The sequence below is a fragment of the Eretmochelys imbricata genome, chromosome 15, assembly GCF_965152235.1.
Source record: "Eretmochelys imbricata isolate rEreImb1 chromosome 15, rEreImb1.hap1, whole genome shotgun sequence".
Classification (NCBI taxonomy): domain Eukaryota; kingdom Metazoa; phylum Chordata; order Testudines; family Cheloniidae; genus Eretmochelys; species Eretmochelys imbricata.
This window is the reverse complement of record NC_135586.1, coordinates 16284790-16310166: the sequence shown is the minus strand read 5'-3', so window position 1 is coordinate 16310166 and position 25377 is coordinate 16284790. Positions and strand designations below refer to the sequence as shown.

At 39.8% G+C, this 25377-nt stretch overlaps 1 protein-coding gene across 1 annotated transcript in view; it reads right to left on the bottom strand.

Moving 5' to 3' along the window:
• Window positions 1–1055: 1055 nt before the first annotated feature.
• Window positions 1056–25377, bottom strand: part of LOC144275430 (septin-2) — a 61133-nt gene continuing 36811 nt past the window's right edge. Inside the window, exons 12-13 of the mRNA XM_077834619.1 lie at window positions 16542–16634; window positions 1056–1933 (exon numbers count right to left, since the gene is read on the bottom strand). Of these exons, the coding sequence (XP_077690745.1) occupies window positions 16566–16634 (69 nt within the window). The 3' untranslated portion in view covers window positions 1056–1933; window positions 16542–16565. The remainder of the gene's footprint in view (window positions 1934–16541; window positions 16635–25377) is intronic.

Genomic DNA, 25377 nt, shown 5'->3' with positions numbered 1-25377 from the left:
GCTCGCCGCTTTCTGGAAAATCAGGCCTTTTAAAAATGTATCTATTTGGGCACCCAAAAATCACTAGATACTTTTGGAAGTCTGGCCTCCATTTGCTCTGACAGAGACACCTTTCATATTACCTCCCATGGCATGCAGCTATCCTTAGATTAGAGGTGAAGGCCTTAGTAGTCTCCTGATTTCCATGAGCACAAATAGGTGGTGTAGAAATTTAGGATAGTTGTAGAACATGCAGTACTGCAATAGCACTTTAGAAATATGACATAGGAAGAATCCATAGGTTCACCTAGTTGAATGTTCATCCCCTCAACTTGTCAGAGACAAGCTTACAGTAAAACCCCCATCACTTGGGATCTCAGTAGACAGGTCTAGAATTCCAATTAGAGAGGTTTAAATACAGGAACAAAGTCATTCATGGCATTTCTCCCTTTAACTTCACTTTGGCAGCTTCTCTATTAACACTGGAGCTTACCATTTCCCAGTTTAACATTGCTTAATACAGCCAAAATACAGATCCCCATGAAGCAAATTGTTTGTCAACACTGTCCTGATAAAGCAGTAGTCATTACCATTCACTCGCATTAGAGTAAATCAATTCCCAAGAGATGTCCCAGTTAAGCACAGAACGCTTTCCTGTATTAAATGGTCTACATGCCACATTTACTAAACACGCTCCTGTGTGTGCACACAGGATAACAAGAAGTGCAAGTGAAGCCCACACATTCGATAAACACAAACATCACAACACTCACTTGTTCATAACAAGGTCTGGGGGGCAGATTTTCAAAAGTATTTAGGCCTGTAAAGACGCAGATAAGCAGGATATTCAAAGGCACCGAAGTGGGGGGGGGGGGCGCTGAACTCCCATTGAAATCAGGTACCAAAACTAATTTCAGCTAACTTGGTGTAACTTGTGTGTTTAGACAAACCCTAAGAAAAAGGCTCCATCTTCATGATAAACACTCGAGCCCCTAAAAAAAAATAAAGAGTGCTGTACATGGATTTGGTTATTAACCTGCCCAGGTGATTTAAAATTAAAGGATAACACACGCAACTTTTTTTCCATGTTCATTCAATTTATTAAAAAACTCCAAGGGAAGTTAGTGTCATGATATATAAAAAGCTCAGTACATGCCATCACTCAGTTGGCTGAAGGATAAAAATGCCTTTGAAAGAAATTTTTGCAAGCAATATTTGAGAACTGAAGACAAGTCTTCATAGGCATCCATGAAAGATATTTGGCATGCAGGGTGAACACATGGCTTAAGGCACAATGGTTTAGGAAACTCAGCTTCTCTGTCACCTCTGGTGTAGCATTAGCATTTTGTACCCTTTGTTTTTCATTATGCAAATACACCTGCCACAGTAAACAAAAGCACAACCTACAAAGAGTGTCTTTTTTTTTTTAATATTATATATGAGAAAAGTTGACTAAACTAGTAACAAGTTATATAATGCTTCCACTAAGACAAAGCAAATGAAAGCTAGAATGCTGTGCACACATACACATTTACCATAAACGGTTCACAAGATTTTTTTTTTTTTAGTATTTTATCACAAAATTGTCAAGAATAAGCTAGCTGAAATGTGATACATCATGTTAAACCCACTCACAATGACTAGAACAAACAGCGTGGTGTACTAGTTTTTGTATAAAAAGATATAGAAAGGATAAGAAACCTACATTATAAGCATGAAGACATAATTACCAAGAGGATCAAAAAGAGATACATATAACACGATTAAGGTTGGATATATAAAAAAAAAATATGGTTTCACAACACGATCTTCAAGACTTTTCCCCCCCAAGGTCTTGCTTTTTTCCCCAAGGTCTTGCTGCATCCAGCATCGTATCTGAGTGTTGTTACTGGTGTTCAATAGCATCATCAAACAGAATAAAGCACTGATCCATTTTTAAGAGAACCGTGTATCACTATGAATGAAAAAGAAAACAGTTTATTATGGAAAACAACAACAGAATAACTCAAAATGACAAAGCTGTTTTACTCTTGAATCACTCATCACAGCAAAGAGTATAACATAAAATCACAGAATCAAAACTGGAAGGGACCTTGAGCGGTCATCTAGTCCAGTCCCCTGCACTCATAGCAGGACTAAGTATTATCTAGACCATTCCTGACAGGTGTTTCTTACCTGCTCTTAAAAATCTCCAGTGATCGAGATTCCAAAATCTCCCTACGCAATTTATTCCAGTGCTTAACCACCCTGACAGTTAGGAAATTTTTGCTAATGTCCAACCTAAACCTCCCTTGCTGCAATTTAAGCCTGTTGCTTCTTGTCCGATCCTCAGAGGTTAAGAAAAACAATCTTCTCCCTCCTGCTTGTAACAAACCTTTTACATCCTTGAAAACTTATGTCCCCCTCAGTCTTTTCTTTTCCAGACTAAACAAATCCAATGTTTTCAACCTTCCCTCATAGGTCATGTTTTCTAGACCTCTGATCATTTTTGTTGCTCTTTTCTGGACTCTCTCCAATTTGTCTACATCCTTCCTGAAATTTGGCACGCAGAACTTGGACACAATACTCCAGTTGAGGCCTAATCAGCACAGAGTAGAGCAGAAGAATTACTTCTTGTGATTTGCTTACAACACTCCTGCTAACACATCCCAGAATGATGTTCGCTTTTTTTTGCAACAGCATTACACTGTTGACCCATATTTGGCTTGTGATCCACTATGACCCCCCAGATCCCTTTCCACAATACTCCTTCCTAGGCAGTCATTTCCCGTTTTGTATGTGTGCAACTGATTGCTCCTTCCTAAATGGAGTACTTCACATTTGTCCTTATTGAATTTCATTCTGTTTACTTCAGAGCATTTCTCCAGTTTGTCCCGATCATTTTGAATTTTAATCCTATCCTCCAAAGCACTTGCAACCCCTCCCAGCTTGGTATCGTCCACAAACTTTATAAGTGTACTCTCTATGCCATTATCCAAATCATTGATAAACATAGACCCTGGGAACAAAACCCTTATGTTTCCACGCAACACGGACCTAAGTCAGCACTGGAGTGAACAAGAGTAACTCACTGAAGTCAGTGGGTATCATGTCCTGGGGTGAGTTTGGCCCCAAATGTTTAATGGATTCAAATCTCTAATAAGAGCAGAGGAAGGAGACTATTTTTAGTTGTTACATGTATTTTCTCACATGCCCATATTCTCTTCAGTCTGAGAGAAGGCAAAGGCCATGGTGTGGCTCAGCTGATTAGTGCTGAATGTAAGAAGCTTGTCTCATCCTGAAGGCCAATCAGTCTGTTAAGCAGAAATGTACAATTTTATTTCTATCAAGGAAAATAAATGCAATGATTCCATCTAATTAAGGCTAATCAGAAATGAGCTTTGTGTTATCAAAGCTGTCTCTTATAATACTGCCTAAGCTTAGCAAGAAAATGGCTAGATTGTTCTGAGAATTCGTCCAGAGGCACTCACAGTTAAATCAAGAGATACTGACCTACAATTTCAAAAATAACTAGTGATTTTGGGTGCCTTCAGTTTTGGATGACCCAACACGTAATACATTTAAAGGGCCTGATTTTCAGAGGGTGGATGCTCAGCACTTTCTGAAAATCAGGCTCCTTTAAAAGATCTCTCAAGCTGGACACTCAAAAACTGAAGCACTCAGATTCAGCAGGCCGCTGGTCCATAGCAAGATATAAGTTTGTTTTCTCTTATCACTTATCTGAGCATATAATAAGGAAATTCTAGGAAACACTGAAGTTACCATCTCAAGTAAAAACACACAGAATATGGTATAACTTCATTTATCCAGATTAGGATTCCCAGTGACGATTACACTGTAGGAAAAAAGCTTTAACAAAGCCGATTTAGGCAAGGTCCTATGCTCCTTGTGGTTCTCACAATGCAGATTTTGTGCAGCATGCCAATCATCTAATATATTAAATTCATTTCACATAATAAAAAACAACCAAACAGAATAAGCAAGCCATCACTGAAGCTCTAAATAAGTCTGAGTCCAAGGGCAGCTGACTGTAAACACAGGCTATTATGCTACATTTCTGTTCCAACTAGGAAATAAATTTGTAAACTTCTGCAGCTGCACAGCTGTCTGGCAGGTGCAAGAGAAATGTGTCCATCAACAATCCCAAAAGCCTTTGGGATTGCAAATTCAGGAAAAAAGCTGGAGTTTCAAATAAAAAAATAGATCTGTTTATTTTGCACAATTATGTGCACTAAAATTGCTAATATTTATAACAACCTAATTTTCATTGTTCATTTTACAAGTACAAGCCTTATTTAGAGAGAGTCAGAAATCACCATGCTCTCTTGATATGAATTCCCTTAACTAGCGTTTCCTTCTTTCTCCCAGGGAGAAAAAACATTTTCTTCTTGGGATCCACTATATCCTCACTTTTATGAATTTATCTTCCTAGTTTTGCTATACTTATTAAAAGTAATAGTGTCACCCATATTTCCCTGAATTTGATCCAATAGCTCACAGATAACTTGTATACCTGTATCTGCAACACAAGTTCATATCATTACTTAAATATAGTTACACTATATTTTTCCAAAAAGAAAAGGAGTACTTGTGGCACCTTAGAGACTAAAATTTATTTAGTCTCTAAGGTGCCACAAGTACTCCTTTTCTTTTTGCGAATACAGACTAACATGGCTGCTACTCTGAAACCTATATTTTTCCAGTGTTATGCCATTAAAACAAAGCTTCCTAGCAAATTTTAGCTAGAAGATTGCTTGGTAACCTCTAGTGCACACCCATACAGACACTTATGTTCTGATTACCTTACCATTCCATGACTGGAATTTAGCCACCATACACAAGTTAACACCCCTAAATTTTTCATAAAAGTTCCATGGAATTTGTAATTACCAGGTTTTAAGTTTGATCTGAAATACAGCACACACCCAGCAACACAATGCCTCCTAGCACCACAGTGGGACACTGACTAAATGCTTCTCGAGTGTAGAGGCCACTTTAGGCAGAAGGCATTTGGGAATTCAGCAAAGAACTGCTTATCTTTTTTGGTAGTTAATCCATTTACTCCTGGGAGAATTCTGCAACACTGCACATGCACAGAATTTATGTCCCCTCCAAATTTTCTTTGCTTCCCCGCAGAAAAATAACTTTCTGACAGGGAAGCAAAAGGAAGTCACAAGAGTCATGCGACCCCCGCCCCAGCAGTATGTTCTGGGTCCACAGAGCAACCAGCAGAGAGGTAAATCACGGTGGGACTTGGAAGACCCGGCTGGTGGCTCCTACCCTGAGCTAGGCTCAGCTGCTAGTCCCGGCTGGGGATGACGGGACTTCCTCTTTCCCTGCACCGCATCCAGGGCCAGGTCAGACCCACCCCCAGATTTCTCCCCCAGCTGCAGGAAGCTCTGCAAACTCCACCCCCTCACCCCCCACCCCACCCCTGCTTCCTGCACCCATTGCTCCTCAGCTGCAGGGGGAGGGATCCTTGTATAAGGAGCTGCTCCCCCATCCGCCCAACCCCCGTAGATTCAGTCCCCCTCATACTCATAACCTCCCGCTGAGACTCACCCCCACACACACTCGGAACCCCTCCCCCCAATGAGCCCCACTCCCACTTCACCTGGACCACCACGACGAGCCACCCACACCCGGATTCCCACCCCACTGAGCCCCAACCAGCTGCACCTGGATCCCCACCCAACTGAGCCCCACTCTCCCAGCATCTGGAGCCCCCACTGAGCACCCTATACTCAGACTTCCCTGCCAGCTCTATTCCCCCCATACCAAGACCCCACCCCCGCTGAACCTCAACCACCTTCACCTGGACCCCCGAAGAGTCCCATTACCATTGCACCCAGAACCCCCCGCAACAATCCACTGAGCATTCAGATCCCCCTCGCACCTAGACTGCCCCGCACAGAACCCTCTCAACCCACACCTGGATCCCGCCTTGCTGAGCCTGCCTGCCCACATGGAGAGGCAGGGTCCTGGGTGTTTCTGGGGCAGGCTCGGTCCTTGCGCTGTATCAGGATTGGGAGCAGCCTCACCTGAAATATTTCACTGATGGCAAAGTAAGGAGCTAGTATGTGGTTCATCAAGAATTTCCGCCCACAATTCCGTTCAGGGACAACCAGAGGGTGTGACAGCTAAGACGGCATTCTTCCCCAGATACAGTTCAAGTTTCTGTTTTTTGCGGAGTTTTTTTCCCCCTTTTTACTCCTAAAGGTGAGAAGTGTGCTTTTATAATCAAAGCCCTTTCCTCTCAACACCCAAACTGGCTTTTCTTCAAATGCCATACATTTTATGGTATAAATACAGCATTCGTATCATTGAGCCATTCGCAGTGGTACAGACAGATGCATCTTTTTTTGCAAAGCTTGTGAATTCAAATTTAATCATACAGTGACTCGTATTAGGATGCACTGTATTAGGAAAACTTTGCTGCAATTCTGAAAAAGTACTTTCTTCCATACTTGGCATTTTACTAGCCAGTTTTGACTCATTCCTGCTCCTCTCCTCCTTCCTCCCCCCCCCACAAATATTTTTAGAGACGTTCCTGTTATTTCAGACACTCTTATAGTTGACTTCTCTGCTTCAAATTAGTTTCATTTCATCTTCCCTTCTGTTGATCAGCAGCATTTTTTTCCTTCTCCTTTTAAAATTTCATTTGCCAGGTGTACGTCAAGTTACGAAGCCGGTTCAGATAGCTTTGAAATTCTTTTGTTTTTTCAGTTCATTTGCTTATAGCTGGTTTACCCATTGAAGTCACGTATGGAGAGCAATGAGCTCTGGAACTACAATCCAAAAAAGATTTTTGTTTTATTTAACAAAAAACTAGTTAAAAGCATTTAACAACCCACAATTTTGCTCTAACTCCTAGTTGTCATTTTAAAAACTTGACAGGCTTTCACAAATTACACCATAGGCTTGCTTGATACTCATGGAATTGAAGTAGTAATTGTCCTCTCTCTATCCTGCCACACCCCATGTATTTAACCAGCTGTATTAAAAGCAGCGCCGTCTACTGGAGGAAAAAGTAATACTGGAAGATGCTTACAATGTTTCATCACAGGATAGTTGAGCCTCTTATTTCAGAGGCAGTAAATAGGGTCAACAGGAGGCACCATTCCCCTTGCCTGACTTAGGAAAGAATGTGACTACTCCTTTTAGAGGGCTCTTTCTAGGTGTACATACAGTGACTAGGACAATGGAACTCTGATCACAATGGAGGGCACTGAAAGTTACAAAAATACAAATAATGTATTTCCCGATGCTCCTAACATCATTCCTGTTAAATGGGAGTATTGCAGACAGCTATTAGGAACTCTTAACATTTCAAAACACGCAATTTAGATACAGCTTAATAATTGTCATAAGGGGTTTTTTTAGGGCTGTTGATTAATCGCAGTTAACTCACATGATTAACTCAAAAACATTAATCACGATTAATCGCAGTTTTAATCGCACTGTTAATGAATTTATTAAATATTTTGGATGTTTTTCTACATTTTCAAATATATTGATTTCAATTACAACACATAATATAAAGTGTACACTGCTCACTTTATATTATTTTTATTACAAATATTTGCACTGTAAAAATGATAAAAAACAGTATTTTTCAATTCATCTCATACAAGTACTGTAGTGCAATCTCTTTATTGTGAAAGTGCAATTTACAAATTTAGATTTTTTTTTGTTACAGGACTGCACTCAAACAAAACAATGCAAAACTTTAGTGCCTACAGGTCCACTCAGTTCTACTTCTCTTTCAGCCAACTGCTAAGACAAACAAGTTTGTTTACATTTACGGGAGATAATGCTGCCAACTTCTTATTTACGTCATCAGAAAGTGGGAACAGACATTCACGTGGGACTTCTGTAGCCAGCATTGCAAGGTATCTACATGACAGATATGCCAAACATTCGTATGCACCTTCATGCTTCAGTTACCCATTCCAGAGGGCATGCTTCCAGGCTGATGACGCTTGTTAAAAAAATAATGAGTCAATTAAATTTGTGGCTGAACTCCTTGGGAGAGAATTGTAGGTCTCCGGCTCTATTTTACTCACATGCTGCCATATATTTCATGCTATAGTAGTCTCAGATGATGACTGAGCACATGTTGTTCATTTTAAGAACACTTTCACTGCAGATTTGACAAAGCGCAAAGAAGGTACCAATCTGAGATTTCTAAAGACAGATACAGCACTCAACCCAAGGTTTAAGAATCTGAAGTGCCTTCCAAAATCTGAGAGGGACGAGGTGTGGAGCATGCTTTCAGAAGTCTTAAAAGAGCAACACTCCAATGCAGAAACTACAGAACCCGAACCACCAAAAAAAGAAAATCAACCTTCTGCTGGTGGCATTTGACTCAGACGATGAAAACAAACATGCGTTGGTCCGCACTGCTTTGGACTGTTATCGAGCAGAACCCATCATCAGCTGTCCTCTGGAATGGTGGCTGAAGCATGAAGGGACATATGAATCTTTAGCGCATCTGGCATGTAAATATCTTGCAACGTCGGCTAAAATAGTACCATGTGAACACCTGTTCTCACTTTCAGGTGACATTGTAAACAAGAAGCGGGAGGCAGAATCCTGCAAATGCAAAAAAACTTGTTTGTCTAAGCGACTGGCTCAACAAGAAATAGGATTGAGTGGACTTGTAGGCTCTAAAGTTTTACATTGTTTTATTTCTGAATGCAGGTTGTTGTTTTTTACATAATTCTACATTTGTAAGTTCAACTTTCATGATAAAGAGATTGCACTACAGTACTTGTATTAGATTAATTGAAAAATACTATTACTTTTGTTTTTTTACAGTGCAAATACTTGTAATCAAAAATAAATATAAAGTAAGCACTGTACACTTTGCATTCTGTGTTATAACTGAAAATCAATATATCTGAAAATGTAGAAAACATCCAAAATATTTAAATAAATGGTATTCTATTATTGTTTAGCAGTGCAATTGATCACGATTTTTTTTCCCCAATCGCTTGACAGCCCTAGTTATTTTAATTCAAATTTATAATATCATGCACATACACAAAATCTGTCAAGATTTCTCAAAAGGAACTAATGAAAAACACAACCCAATGTTTAAGATAAAATAATCTGCCTTTGTAACACACAAAAATTATCTGATACAATGGATAGTCTTTCTGCTGTGGGATCACTTAGCGAACCAAGCCAACTTTCATTTATGTGTTAACTGACAGAACAGCTGATGCTTAGGTACAGGGTGTGTCATATGAAATGATTACATAGGAATGCATCTGCACTGTTGGGAATTTATCCCATCATTTTTCATCATCATTCCAGACATTTCACTCATCATGCTGAGCTTATTTTCACTCAAAGAAATAAGTCCAGCACTTCAAAACCTCCTGTCTTGCAGAGTTGTGTCTTAGGCATTTTGTTTTATACCACCAACCAGTATGAAACTTTTTCGGTCAGCCTACAGAAGTTTTCCAAATGGTTAACTGAATCCTCTACTTTTTAAAAAATACAAATGAAACACTACATTAGACAGATAACATTTAGAGTTGTCACGTACTGTGTTTTTCCATTTCTACCCCTACTGTTTAGCCATAACAGCACTGACAGATAAGATTTGACAGGAATGGAATTTTGAAGAGCGAGGGATCTTGGAGTCGTATAACTCCTGGTACACAATATAGCGTAGGGAACTGTAGAATGCCCTTTGCTGTTGCAGAATTCCCCACAGAAGCAGGCCCTGAAGAAGCACTGAATTCCTGGGAACTCAGCATACAGAAGGAGTGGATTAAAAGCCAAATAAAGTTCTACAGAACAAGAGGAAAGACACCAGTCAAAAATGACTTTCTTAGCACTTAGTGAAGAATAATTTTTATATACAGTGCTTTGAAAACCACCACCTTTACAAGGTGTTGCATTACTCCCAGGGGAAAACTGACAGAAGCTAAGTGATTCACTCAAGGCCACTAAGGGCATGTCTACACAGCAAAAAAAGACCATGGCTGGCCCGTGCCAACCAACTTGGGCTTGCAGATCTTGGCCTGTGGGGCTGTTTTATTGCTGTGTAGATTTCTGGGCTTGGGCTGAACCAGACTCTCGCACTCTGGAGGTCCCAGAAGTCTACACTGCAATAAAACATCCCCAAGCAGGCTGGCACAGGCCAGCTGCAGGTTTTTCTTTGCTGGGTTGACATACCATAAAGGAGACTGTGGAAGAACCAGGATTAGAATAAAAAGGATAAGTGGTGCTTAGACTATATTCCTAACAACATTCAAGAGACAATCTATCAATCCAGGGCATTCTGGATGGATAAGGGGCTATGGGGCACTATTCATATTTTGGCTGAACAGAGCACTATTTCAAGAATTATAGCACTTTCCATGCATAGACTGCCTTTTCATACAAGAAGTTTACCATTTTACAAACACTAGCCTTAACAGCCTTGGCCAGGTAAACACAGTGGGTAAAATAAGGCAGAGAGAGTAAATGATTTGCCCAACGTCAGAGTAAGGCAATGACAGAAGTCCCCTACCCCAACCCCGCTCTAATCACTTGATCACACTGTCTCATTTGAACACCGTGAGTTACTGCGCATTATAAACTAGTGAAAGCACACCAGCCTCCATACCCTTGGCTAAAGTTTTTAAGATCACTGACAAGACCTTTCTATGCAAGCTAGCGGCAAGGTCCATCCACCATCTACAGTGCCTCTAAGGAAAGCGAGTACTTGTGGCACCTTAGAGACTAATATGAACACCAGCATAGAGTTCAGTGTTTCAGAGTGACAGCTTTTCTCTCACTGGTAAGGGGAGAATGAAAGTTTTAAGCTGCAGCCTCCCCTCTGCAAGAAAAAGTGCAACACGCTGAACAGAAGCTGTGGTGCTGACAGACTGACTTGACACTCAGAATCTAGAAAAGCCAAAGAAATGGGAGAATGGTGCAGCCTATCTATTCTAGCTAAAAAACACATCCACAAGCTGTGCCAGGTGGTTGTTCCAAAAACTAAAAATTTGCCTAAGCTTTACATTCCCTGAGGTTCACATTTCATCTGCCAAAAACTACAGCATGCTACATTCTTCCTCAGATGACATTTCTCATCACATCAATTTGGCATCTGACAATACCACTTTATAAGGCTGGTTGCTATGACAGTACAGAGCTTTTTTTTTTTTTTTTAATCATCATGTTATCCATTAGGAACTAGCTACTTACTTCCTTTCTTTTGTATTACGCTTGTCAGGAACATGAACAGTGTAAACACAAAACATGCAACTTTGTTAACAACTCTCTATGCAATCATGGAAATGGCCAGCTACGTTAAAAACTTTTCAACATTTTCTACAGATGTTATAGGAACAAGATGTCGGTCTTACTGAATATATTTCCATCTCTCTATATTTATTTTATACTGCCTTTGTCCCAACACCACCCTGAAGCTATCCAGGACAATGTAGTGAAAGATAATGGCAATCCAGATCTGCAGGAATGAGAAGGGGGAAAACAGACAGAGAGCTGAGTTCTCTGCTTTAAGGAGAAAAAAATTCCACCACCTACCCGCAATCATTTTCAGCTAAAAAAAAACCTCATCATCTTGTACAAGTTATTCATCTGAGAAAGGCAGATTTAGAGCCTGGCACTAACTCTGATAGTATACCTTCTAATCTAACAGGTTAGAAGAAACTTTGCAAATACATACATTGTGCCTGCTAACCTGCCAAAGAAAGCTAAGTCTGGTTTAGTTTTTTGGTTAATTATTCTCACACTCCAAATCTCTTGCTTAAATCCTCAAAACACAAGAATGAAGACAGCTTTTGTATTTAAAGTGACACCATATTTTCCTGTATTTTAGAAGGAAAATTATTTTTGCTTGAAAATTTTGTACGTACTTCACATACAAACACCAACTGTAACAGAAATTAAGAGAAAATACGTTTCCAGTTTATATACTTTGTATATTTGACTACACTCATGAGGGTAACTGTTTTGTTCATGGCCAGTTGCACTGGACTCATCCATTAGCCTGTCACCACCACTTAGGCACAGTTCTGTGAGTAGGAAGGTGCTCACATACACATACTTCGCCTGAACCTGCAAGAAGGCATTTACTATAGCTGCAACAGCAAAGCTGAGAGTGAAAAGGCAGCAGCCCGGCATGTGCACAAAGCAGCCCACGCACATTTGGTGGGCTGCTCTCTCTAAGACCCTTTAATCATCAGAGGAGAGCAGAAAAAACAACAGTTCCCACAGATCTGGAACAGATCATGAAATGTGCACGTATTGGTTATCACTGCTTTCAAGAACGTCTTCCTCTTTCATTGCTGATTATGTCTCCTCCACCATCACCTCCTTTCCAATCTCTTCACAGATTTCCACTCTTCCATATCAAACTTGATCTACCCATCCTCTTTCAAGGCTCTACACAGTTCATTCCTTCCTGTCTATAATCTCCACCTATTCCGTGTCCCCTTCATTCCATATATTTTCAAAAGTCTTCCAGTTAGTGTTTGTTAAGTGCCCTCCCGACCTCTGCAATAAAGCCTGGCTTTGTAGAGATTCATTACCTCAGCAAAACCAAAGAAAAACACGTGGCTAAGCTCAGGATGCAAGATCTTCACCTATAATACAAGAAATTCTGTTCAACTGATAAGAAACCTTAGACCTAGTTACACAGCTTTGAAGCTCCACCTTTGTTTTCAATTATTCTCTATCAATTTTGAATATGCTTTGTTCCATTTAAAGGTACACTGGGGGCCGTTCTGGGAGTTATTGGTGCAAGTACTCCTGAGGAGTAAATGAATGTTCAACCTCTGAGGAGAGGGACGGGCCCAAGCTCTTGTGCCCTCTCCAAAGTGACAACAGGATCCCATGTCAGTGGTCTGGTTTAGTCAACAGAGCTATGACAATTTACACTAGCTGAGGATCTGTTCCATATGGAAGAATAGTATGAGCATCTTGAAGGGAAAAACTGAGGAATCGTCAAAATTCTATTCAGAACATGGTATGACTGCTGATCTGGTTTTGACAAGTCCCCTGTCTAGACAGAGGCTTAAGAAATGGTGAGACCTATAGATAACATGCACCTCACAGCCACAGCATTTCTCAGCCAAATCCATTTCTCAAAATGTGTTCAATCCCAGTATTTCCAGCCTACATGTGGTTTTCAAATATTTTAGGATAGATTTAGCATGTTTATACAAATATTTCATTAGAAACTATCCTTTCCTACAACTAATCTATTTTACAGGTATTGCTGGGATGACATTTATAGGAGGAAACTGAAATGGTCTAGTTCTCAGGTTTTTATTCTGCATCAAAATGAAAATGATGAGAGATATGAGAGTTCACAGCATTAGTCCTTTGGTCTGTGAGTAATTCAGATACTTAGGGGAGGCTGTATTTCAGTGAGTAATGCAAAGCACCCACAAAAACACTTTGTACCCAGACACATACTATCATATCCAGACCTTTGTTTGCCCATGTGTCCATGGTTGCAAACTTGACCTGGGATAAACCCTGCTCCAATTTTTAAAAAGCTACTTACGGCAGAGCTGGATATGGGATTTCTGAACCAGAGAGAACTTAGTCCCGTTATTAGACAACCAGTGTTCAGAGTATTGCATTCTGCCAGCTCTCAGCTACTGAATTTCATAGCTGGGCCAGTGTCTGAGCACTGGGATCAAAGTAAAATGTTTGGATATTCTTGTGTGCACACAGTGTTCAAGTGTGCTTTGCAGGCAACAATTAGGAAAGAATTTTGCTAGATTCTGAGTGTGATTTTATATAGTGATTTCTATAGGTGACTGTGTAAATATGTAATCTGCAATTATCAACAAGGATTGGGTTCTTTGGCAAGGTGAGTAGTAGTACTTTCAAAATATTTCCTATGAAAATAGCTGTCTCATTTAAAAAAATAAAAAATCAAAGGGTTTGGACATACCAAAAAAAGGGCTACCATTAATTTCCCAGGACCTCAGAACCACCTTTGATTCAAACTACAGCATTTAAAAAACCCCATAAAGTTACCAGCTACTGTCTATGTATGCAGAAGACTAATAGTGAGTCATTGCTACTGTGTACACAGTATGGTCAACCACAAGAAATGTCCTTAGTGTTTGGTCTTTCAATTCTGGGACTATGTATTTTACTATAGAGGTGAGGAGACACGGTCAGTCTGGTCTCAGTTGTGAAGGCTTATCCATTTGCTGGGAATTTGGAATTGTGACAGGGTGAAAAAGACCTGAGTTTGATTTTTTTTTTTAATTTACCTTTTTTTTTTTTTAATATGGCTTTCATCAGGGAACATGGTGTATATACCAGTAGAACTTTGTCTTCTTTAATAGGGGCCCAGTGGACAAGTTTACTCCTTTTCGAGGCTTAACTTTAAAAAGTTCTAGGGTTGTTGGGTTTTTTTAAATGTAAACAGGAAAAGTGAAGGTTCAAGTAAAGGCAACAAAAATCTCCTTATTTTAGGCCTGGAATGTTGGCAGCTGTCACAAGGTCAGAAGGGATAATATAATCCATTTTATTCAGGCTTTACATTCCAGCAAATCAAAACTGGAGCATTAAACTGAAGTATCAAACAACAGGAACAAGGCTCCTCATGTGTTTCTATTTTTTATTCTTGTATTTAAGAAAATATAAGAACTATGCCTTCTGCATCCTGAAGAAAACACAGGGATTTACAATAAAAAGTGATTCCCCTTGAGCGCTTGCAAGTTTTGAATGCTGGCCCCAGGGACTAATATACCATATGTAGACTCTGACATCAAGAAAGTACACATCCAATAAACAAGTTTGATTTGTCCACTACTTTTTCCTTTAACACTTTGCAAACACTGTCAGTTTATTAAGCAGACTGCTTATACAGGATGATGGCTATACTTACTTTTCCATATAAGCAAGTTACCACAGTTATTAACTCTACTTACTCCTGAAAGTGATGTTAAAGTATCAGCCAGTAACATTCTTGAAAGGAAATATGCACTCATACTGGTAAGTGTCTGCAATCTTGACTTACCTCAGTAAAGTCTTGCATTATAATACTTGAGAGACAAGGTAGGTGAGGTAATATCTTTTATTGAACCAACTTCTGGTCCAATAAAAGATATTACTTCACCTACCTTGTCTCTCTCTCATATCCTGGGACCAACATGGCTACAACACTTCAAACAATTATAATATTTGAGAGAGACAAGCGGGGGAAATGCCACAGGAAACTACAGACACCTGAACGGAGGGCAAACTGAAGCCAAATCAGCTACTCCTGCTGAAGACGGATATATGCAACCAGAATAGAGCAGAGGGCTGGAAACAAGCTATGGCCCTCTGAGGTTTTATCGTTTGAAGAGAACAGGACTGAAACACTTCATGCTACTGCTGTATGGTGGGAAAAAGCCTCCCTACTGGCTATTGTGCACACCAGCAGGCATTGCAGTGAAGAGATGTAACGGGTGAAGAGATCATGTCAGCCAAGAGGTAAATCTAATTCACAGACTAGCCTTCTAGAGCAAGCAGCAAAGTGTCTCAGATAAAATGAGCTGCTGGATAATTTGTGTATTCTCTGCTGTGATTAATGGGTGGTTTCCGTATAATATTTAGCAAATCTAGAAGTGAATCTCACATTGATATACATACTTTTCTTCATTTACTGACACACCTTGAAAAGATTTAGTTTTGATTTGAAGGCAAAGACAGCACAATATATATACAGACTGTTGAAAGGAGCCCTGGAGTTTCAGAGGCGATATTATCAGAATCAGAAACCACCGTCTGAGAGGAGGGAGATCCCAGAAAAATTCACGTGACTGGATTCCACTAAATGACTTACTCAGTTCAGTGGACCAATCTGACAGACACCATTCACTCTTTACAGTGAAAATGAAAAAAGGGCTGTATGCAATTTAGTTTCTTATAGATAATAGCCCAAAACAGGAAGTTAAATGATCTAGACTAACTATAGAGGCAGGTTTCAGAGGGGTAGCCATGTTAGTCTGTATCAGCAAAAAGAATGAGGAGTATTTGTGGCAGCTTAGAGACTAACAAATTTATTTGAGCATAAGCTTTCGTGGGCTAAAACCCACTTCATCGGATGCATGCAGTAGAAAATACAGTAGGAAGAGATATATATATATACACACACACACACATAGAGAGAACATGAAAAATGGGTGTTGCCATACCCACTATAACGAGAGTAATCAGTTAAGGTGGGCTATTATCAGCAGGAGAAAAAAAACCTTTTGTAGTGATTATCAGGATGGCGCATTATAGTAGCTGGACAACCAGTATGCAAATCAGTTATATCAGCCCAAACCGTTCATTACACCTCCTCTTCAGTTCGGTAACTGAAGCTCTTTGCTGGTTATTAATTTGTTTCTGACAACATCCACAATGTGCCAGGAGTTGTAGAAACAGACTCCTTGTAAAGGCAAATACAAAGCCCCGTGTTTACTAAAGTCAATTTGAGGAAGTTACCAAAGATTTCACTTTCTAGCAAATCAATGAAGCATGGCACAGGATTTTAATGAAGAGAATAATAGCTACATAAAACAAAACAAAAAATGTACCTTGTTAGCCACATGTTCAGCATCTCACTCATCCCCAGGCTTCATCCTCATCTGGGCCTGCATCTGTGCAATCATTTCCTGCATGCGACGCAGCTGTGAAGAAAAAAAAAAAAGAAAACACCACCTTTTACTCGCGGACTTTGGACAGCTCAGGCTCATTCTTTCCCTGAAACTAATGGGGAAAATACCCAGATATACAGAAAGTTGTGAATCCTTTCCTTCCTTGGTGGAGAAAGGGACCCAGTTTCTTTCCCACCCTATATTACAATTTAGTGTTTAATTACATGGTCCATTTCTTACTGATGTATCCCAGTCAAAGATCCTTTTGGCCCAGAGTGTGAAGTCAAGATCATATCAGAGACACATTTCAGGTCAGCAAGCTACATGAGAATCTTGACCATGAGAGCGTGGAAACCAAGATCTTTCAGAAGCACATTCGCAGACTTGCAAATTAGCACACAGATATAACAAAATAGAGGAAAACACCCTCCTTTCCTTTTTGTGTATAGAGGTGCATTTCTGGTAAATCAGCTTTGTTTGTTCCAATACAAGTACTTAGCCCATAATGCCAGAAAGGCAGTGGTGATTTTGAAGTTGCTGTTTGGTTTGATTAATTGGATAACGCCCCAAAATTTGAGGAGCATTAGCCAACCCTGCTGAAAAAATTGTTTCAAGTGCAAAATAAAAAGATGCTCAATGAAATCTATAGAGAAAGAAAAGGAAAGCCTAGACATATTAGCCACCAATGTTTTAATTTTATGTATTCAACATTTTCTTGGAAATAACTAGTTTGTTTTGAATGTTTTCATCTTTTTAGAGACACTGATTTGTAGTTTCTATCCCATGAAAAAGCAAGTTGGCAATCTATTATGTAAGATCATTTCTTTTTAAATCCTGTTTATTTTTCTTTTTAACATTAATTTTAATACAAAGGAACAGACCTTATGAGCCCGATTTTCAAAAATTGCATACAATTACATCTGAACTCACAAATGGCCAGTTGCACATTTGTATATGCAGTCATGAAAATTGCATATACAAATGGGGCATACAATTGTATATGCATTTTGTGCTCTTATAATTTTGAAAAAAATCAGGCCTTTTACAATTTGCATGTAAGTTATACCTAGATTTATTGTAAACTTGAAGCCACAGAGTGCTTATAAACCAAACAAATTAGATTTTAGAGCAGTAGTTTTATTTTTTTGCTATGTTAGGCAGAACACCAATGTTCCATTAAACAACGGCAACAATGATAATGCACTGTCGCCAGATACTATTTTAATTTAAGAACGCTAATCTGAGAATATGGGTTTAATTTATTTTGTGGGAAAGAAAAGAAAGTTATGTTCTAACCATCTCTCCCTCCCCAAAAAGTAGTCATGCTTTTGTTCTTTACTGATTACTTTGTAGGAATGTTATAGTTACAATATTAAGGGATAATGTAAAAAAAAAAGTTTCATTGGTTATTAATCATATTTTAATTTAAAATAATGTAATGCAGTCTGAAAAAATGAAACATTAAAAAATGTCTAGCATGAATACAAAAGCAAAACATTAACTAGAGAACAGTTATTTTACACGAATGAGTGAATCATACATGGGAGGTTCTATAAATACCCACTTGATCCTCAGCATTTGGGGCTGAGCAATAATGGATTCTATTTGTCTACACAAAGCAGGTAACCAGATCAGAAAAGAGTTACAGTTCCAGAGACACATATTACTTTATTTTGTCTGACCTTAGATAGGGGACAGAGGACTATGGAAAGAAAATGAAGGAATATAGCTGAGGTAACCTAAGAAAAGGCGTTTCCCATCTGAACTGTACAGCATTAAAGCACATTCAGGTGTGAAATGAGAAGAAATGTGAAGTCAGTGATGAAATTCTGTAATAGATGAATATATCTCATATCTACCTACATTACCTACTCAAACATTTAGAACTGTAATAATACTTCACACGTATATACACCTTTGATCAGAGATTCTCAACACAGATGAGTCAAGAAAATGCTAAAAATACAGTGTTACCACCAACTTGTCGTGAAAAACATGATTTTTTTAAAAAGTTACCTTTTTCTTGAATAAACAAATATGTAATTGAGTAAGTTAATTTTATTTTGTTTTTGCCAGCTGTTTGCTTGAAGCCATCAACACCAATAGAGACAGGCACGTGCAAGTTAGCACAAATAGTCCTAAATCTTTACTGCTGTCTTTACAGTAGCATCAGCAGGCTTGGGTTTGTTTGTTTTTTTTTATACATAACATCTATCATTAGGTACCTGGGTGCTATAGAACCTGAAGGACAATAATTAAAATTGGGATAAGCCTGATGGATGAGAGAGAAGTAGCCACTATAACAAAATAAAAACCCAAAAGAGTTGGTAGAAAAGGGAAGACAAAATGCTTAAAGATTGATTGAACCAAACTATCCCGCCCAAGGCCTCAAAATAAAGCTTTTGAAGACACACTTTCTATATTACTTCATAAACCTCACAAAGCAGATAATTCCTTCTCATTCACCCCAGAACCTTGCCAGCATGAGTAAGGCAGTATAACAATGGTGACAGATTTGGCATGCCAAGGCTCAGCACAGAAAAGGATTTTTGTTTTTTAAAGTTCTTCCAAAGATTTAAACCTTAACCTCTTTGCTTAACCTCTTTTGCCGCAGTTTCCCTAAGAGAAGGATTTTCCTCACGCACTTTCATAAAGTATTTTGAGATCTAGAGATTAAGTACAGTAATGCATTTTCTAGAGATGAGGTACTACCCCACATACTATATAGATGCACAGATTAACTAATGGCAAGGTTGCAAAGCCACATTAGTGTTATTTAACATTAGGAGCTTCCTTGGCATTCAATGCCCATTAAGTTAACCATATGGGGGGAGGGATAGCTCAGTGGTTTGAGCATTGGCCTGCTAAACCCAAGGTTGTGAGTTCAATCCTTGAGGGGGCCATTTAGGGATCTGGGACAAAAACTGGGGATTGGTCCTGCTTTGAGCAGGGGGTTGGACTAGATGACCTCCTGAGGTCCCTTCCAACCCTGATATTCTATGATTCTATATAATTGTGCGTCCTACACCAGTTAGTATAGTGTGAAGATAAGTGGGCAATTTCCTTTTGCTCAAACAAACTGGCCAAACACAAAAATAAGGGTAAGACACCACCAAATGCAGCCAGTGCAACTGTATTTAGAAAGCACAGCTCTGCTCTTCTTGGAGAGCTGCTTCTTGGTCTGTAGACTAGCTTCCTTTTCTGAGACTGTGGTATAAGAGATTCCTCCTCCCTGCAAAAGTTACAGACTCTGACCAAAATGACAAGTATCTGATGTACTACAGCACTTTCTACATGAAGAACATACAATATTTTAATGGAGCACTGATGGCTATCAAGACCTGAAATCTGGCTGTATAAATACTCACTGAAAAGAGATCTAATAGCTGAACTACACTGGGGGGTGGATAAGGAGGAGAGTGTGTGGAAGGACAGGAGCAAGGGTATTAGTGTGTGGGGAACAGTTAATTGTTGCTTAAAATGCTGCTAAATATTACACTCCTGATGAGGAGTTCCATATATAAGGATATTTTTCAGTATGGAAATATAGCTCAAGTAGACTTTTCTATTAACTAAAACAGAATCATATTTACATATACTGATCACTTTCCAAAATCCAATAATGACTCCAGGTTACCAACAATTCATACTATTCGTCATCTCTAGGATAGCTGCATTAGGGAAAAAAAGATTGCAGAGATGTAGCAAATAATTTCTTCCAGGCATAATGTATTTTTTTTAAATGATTGATTATATAAAGGCAGTTTTTATGTTATGGACAGGGGATTACGGTACATTTAATACACCCTTTCAAGTAGGTTGCAATCACTGGAGAGAGTGGTGTCCATTTGCACCATTGTCTGGAAGCTGACAAGATCATTTCAATCCATTAATTTAGCAGTAACACAGCACATAAGATTCAGGGAAAATGAGCTGACCTATATTATACACAAATAAGTGATGCTCAGTCTCTTACGCCATTTATCTTTATGAGTGAGGCGAGAATGAAAGAACCACTCCTGAATGGTACAGTTTTAAGTGGACTTCTTTTCATTCTTATGAGGAGAGGGAAAGTAAATGAGCAACCAGTGTATTGTGTATATAACACACACACTTTTCCTCCTGTTGCTCCAAGGTGAGAGCACTCAAGACACCACAGTTCAAGCTTCATATCTAGTCTGTTGCTCCCTATCTTGGCATGGAGTGAGAGGCAGCATACTCTGATCTCATTTGACGTTGCAGCAAATCTCTTGCTGATGCAGAAGCAGCATTGACATGCTATGCAGGGCGCACACATTCACCCCCAAGAGAAGAACGGATGCTGTAACACCAAACCCCAAAGAGGAGAGGCAAATCAAGGGCAAAAAAAGGCAAAAAGGAGGAACATGTTTGGAAATCCTCTAGAAACACAGTTCCTGACAATGCCCAAAAAGCAGAAGTCAAAGGACCAAACTTAGCCTTTGTGTAAACTCCATCTACTTTACTTGAGAAAGAGCTCCTCACACTATGGCTGAAATTAGCTCAAAGTGTCACATTATTCTTGATGGCAGTGCAACAACAACATGGAGAGGAATCAGACATTTCACATGAGAGTTAAGAGAGTATAGACATTGATACAACTTTGTATTACATGGTTGATTATTCCCATTACTGCATGTTTTGGCTAGAACACAAAACCAGCCAGAGCCTTGCACAGTGCAGACTCTTGCTTGAGTAATGCTTAGGCAACAGCCCCACAGATGGAAGAGAAAAAGAAATGGAAAGAACTCAGCAACATTCACTTTCCAGTACGACAGTTCATTTTTCAAACAAATAGCCAGGTCCCTCTTAACAATAAAATTCAGATGAGAAGGGGGCTGTAGGAAGAAAATAATGTGAAGAAATAGAACTTAAGACTGTGGACCTTCAGTAGCTTCAAGATGTTCCCACGATATTCGCTGCGTTTGTTAAAAATACCTTCAATACCAAAGAGTGCAACTAATCCTGTTAAGTAAGGCCAAGAAAAATATGCTCCACTCAAATAATTTATATTGCAAAAAAGGATTTCCATCAAGAGAAATGTTTTGCTTATGGGACTCTCTGGAATTATAAATACTACATTTATAAAATAAGACAAGTCACTGTGTTCACAGCCACTGCACTTTACGGGCAGCGAGTATCATTTCTTATTTGGAACTATGACTGTTAAATTGGTTTCAACAAGTAACTTTTTAAAAGGCAAAATATATTGTTCAAAGATTATGTCAACATCATCATTCTATTCTCCACAGGACTGGCACTGCTAATAAGGTTTTTTTTTTCCCCTGATGGTTTTATTTTCATCCTGTTCTCCAAGGATAAAAGCTATTTCACTCCACAGAGGAAAGTGTAAGACTGAATTTAGTACTACTTCCTCTTACCACTGCAGAAGGACTATAGCTTACCAAAGAAAAAGGTATCACACTTTAAGGATACTTTTATCTATGGTCTTTAGACCTTCATCAACTGTCATGTTAGCCTTTTCATGCAAACATTAAATACTTCCCAAAATACTTGCATCTTACTGAATATATAAATATGGTAAAATGAGTTTACATAGAGTTATCAGGCACTGGGATGTCTGTCAGAATGGGGCCAAGACAATGGAGAAGACTGCCCCTTTGTGGTATATTTCTCACACTGTACCCCTATTATCTGATGACACACTGGGAGATCAAGGAACAGAGACAAATCAGAAAGCTAGGCGAGGCCAATAGGGGAAAACAAAGAAGAACAATTGTGAGTGTTAAGTATTACAGGGTGTTCAATTTACTGCAGGCCAGCATGACTTTGAATAAGTAATTTACATTCGCATACCATCTTTCACCTAAGGATTTCAAAAGCCTTTGAAATAATAGTGTGTGTTATTTGACAGGTGGGAAAACTAAGGCAGAGAGAAGCAAAGTGAACTGCCTAAAGTCTTATGATGAGTTAGTTGCAGAATTAGAGATAGAATCCATGCCCCCTGATGCCTCAATGAACAGGGCCTAAGTGTCATTTTCAAAAGTGCCTCAGATATTTTTGAAAGTTTTACCCTTTATGCTTGTCATTCTCATTAACAAGGGAATCATTTCAGAATGTGACATAACAGGATAAGTTGCTCCAAGTAGTCTCCACCACACTTTTATTGGAAAAGCTATTGGGGCTGTTAATAGCAAAAAGTCACAACAAATAATTTGTACTGTAATAAATTTACAGAAAGGAAAGCAAACACCGTTACTTTCTTCTCTCCACTCCCTTCCCTCATAAAACCAGTTCATTAACACTTGGAGACTGACAGAAAAAACAACTCAACTGTCTGCAGAAAAGCAAAATTAAATCTATACATGTCAAAAATGGTCTTGTAATTTGGCTGAAGAATCTATTTTAGAGATTAATGACTCAAATTGGCCGAGGAACATGTCTTCTGATATAATTAAGGATCATTATTTAGCAAAAATCATGCCTTGATAATGATGATCCTGGCACATCCCCAAACCTTCATTCCCTCTGGGGTTATGTAAACCCTGCAGAACTGTAAACAGAACTTCAAGCACAGTTACTGATCGGAATGCAAAACAGAAGGGGAAATGACTGTTTGTTTTCTCAGAAAAGGCCAAGGAATGTAAGCCCATTTCCTCTGCACCTCTTTCCCCGCACAGTCCTCCCCAACCTGAATCTCAGACTGCCTTGGCGATGAAGAGATTTCATACCAGCTTATCTACAGAAGACTCACCAAAGCCTCTTGATCTTTTACGGCAGGGGTTTTCAAACTTTTTTTCTGGCGACCCAGTTGAAGAAAATTGTTGATGCCCACACCCAGTGGAGCTGGGGATGAGGGATTTGGGGTGTGGGAGGGGCTCAGAGCTGGGGCAGAGGGTTGGGGTCCGGGGGTGAGGGCTGCGGGATGGGGCCAGGTATGAGGGGTTTGGGGTACAGGAGCGGGCTCCGGGTTTGTGGGGGCTCAGGGCTGGGGCAGGGGTGCAGGAGGGGTCAGAGCTCTGGGGTGGGGCTAGGGATGAGGCATTTGGGATGCAGGAAGGGGCTCTGGGTTTGGGGGGGTTCAGAGCTGGGGATTTGGGGCGCAGGGTTACCCCAGGGGCTCCCAGTCAGCGGCACAGCAGGGGTGTTAAGGCACGCTTCCTGCCTGCCCTTGCACCGCGGACCACGCTGCGCCCCGGAAGCAGCCAGCAATAAGTCCGGCTCCTAGGCGGAGGCACAACAAGAGGCTCCCCGAGGCTCTCACCCACAAGCACCGCCCCAGACAATGGGAGTGTGGAACCAGTGCTCGGGGCGGGTGAAGCACGCAGAGCCCCGTGGCCCCCTCGCCTAAGAGCCGGACTTGCTGCTGGACGCTTCCAGGGCGCAGCACAGTGTCAGAACAGGTAGGGACTAGTCTGCCTTAGCCGGGCAGCACCACCAACAGGACTTTTAACAGTCCGGTCGGCAGTACTGACCAAAGTTGCCGCAACCCAGCACCTTACATTCCGCGACCCACTACTGGGTCACGACCCACAGTTTGAAAACCACTGTTTTAAGGGACAGCAGACAGTAGACGTTTAAATCTATTTGTTTTTTCAAGTTTCAACCTAATCCTTCACAACCTTAACAGTAGTTATGTAGAGGTTATTAGTCCCACTGAGAACTTTTAGAGATTGTCCTCCAAGAACTTCAAAGTCTTCATCATCTCTTTGGCCACATACATACAGGCAAACAAGTAGAAATACTAGTCACTTAACCTCTCTCTAAATCTAAACCTCTAAACGTAATATGAAAAACACTGTCAAATGATGTTCTTGATACTTTCAAAGCAGTCACCATGTTAGCCTATTGTTCCTTAGTCTGGTAATCAGTAAACAGGATGCATTTAATTTATGTACATTGTTCTTGGAGAAATGTTACCATCACCAGTGCAGCTCCACCAGTGAAAGGGCTAGCACTGACAGAACACAGGTTCATAATGATGTTTTTAACACCATACTGAAATAACATTGTGGAAAAAACATTGGAGTCCCATCTTCAGCAGTGTTCCCACTACCACCACCACTATTGGTAGTGGAACCATGGGAGATTTCCCCCGAAAGGAAGTCTTTAAACAGCCAGAGAAGACAGTAAGGCAGGTAACAGGATTCAGTCTTAACAGGCATGCTATAAATAAAGATGGAAACATGGAGACTGAAATATTAGCATTTCATGGACTTCCGGCTGCATGTAGAAGTCCTGAGACTGCCTCTGGTCGAAGAAATATGCATCCAACCATTTATAGAGTTGCTATCTTTAATCTGGCCTGAAACTAGTCTCTATTAGCTCTGCTCCCTTTTAATCACGACTTTCTTCCATTCACACACTGTGACCTGGGGCCAAACTGCATTGAGTAAATGAATGCTGCTCAATGAAAGATTGACAGTGAAACACCTCCATGTCCCAATAAAATGACCAATTATATGGCTGTAGTACTTGAACTGAAATACTGTGCCAACAGTCTCTGGTGTCAAGAGTTCTGATTCAATGCTACATCTATATGCTGAAAATTTTAAGACCTAAATAAACATCAATTTCACACCAAAACAACAATTACTGATTCAACACTCTCATCCTCTGAAGTGACTGGAACAAAAGAAAATAACCAGCAATATAGTTGCATATGTGATTTTTTTAAGGTCAAGCTTAACAAGAGTAAAAATGGAAGACATAAAAGTAAGGGATCAGAGACCAAACTGTAGGAGTATGGAAACTGATGGGTACAGCCTATATGACACTTTCCCTGACTCATCCAGAT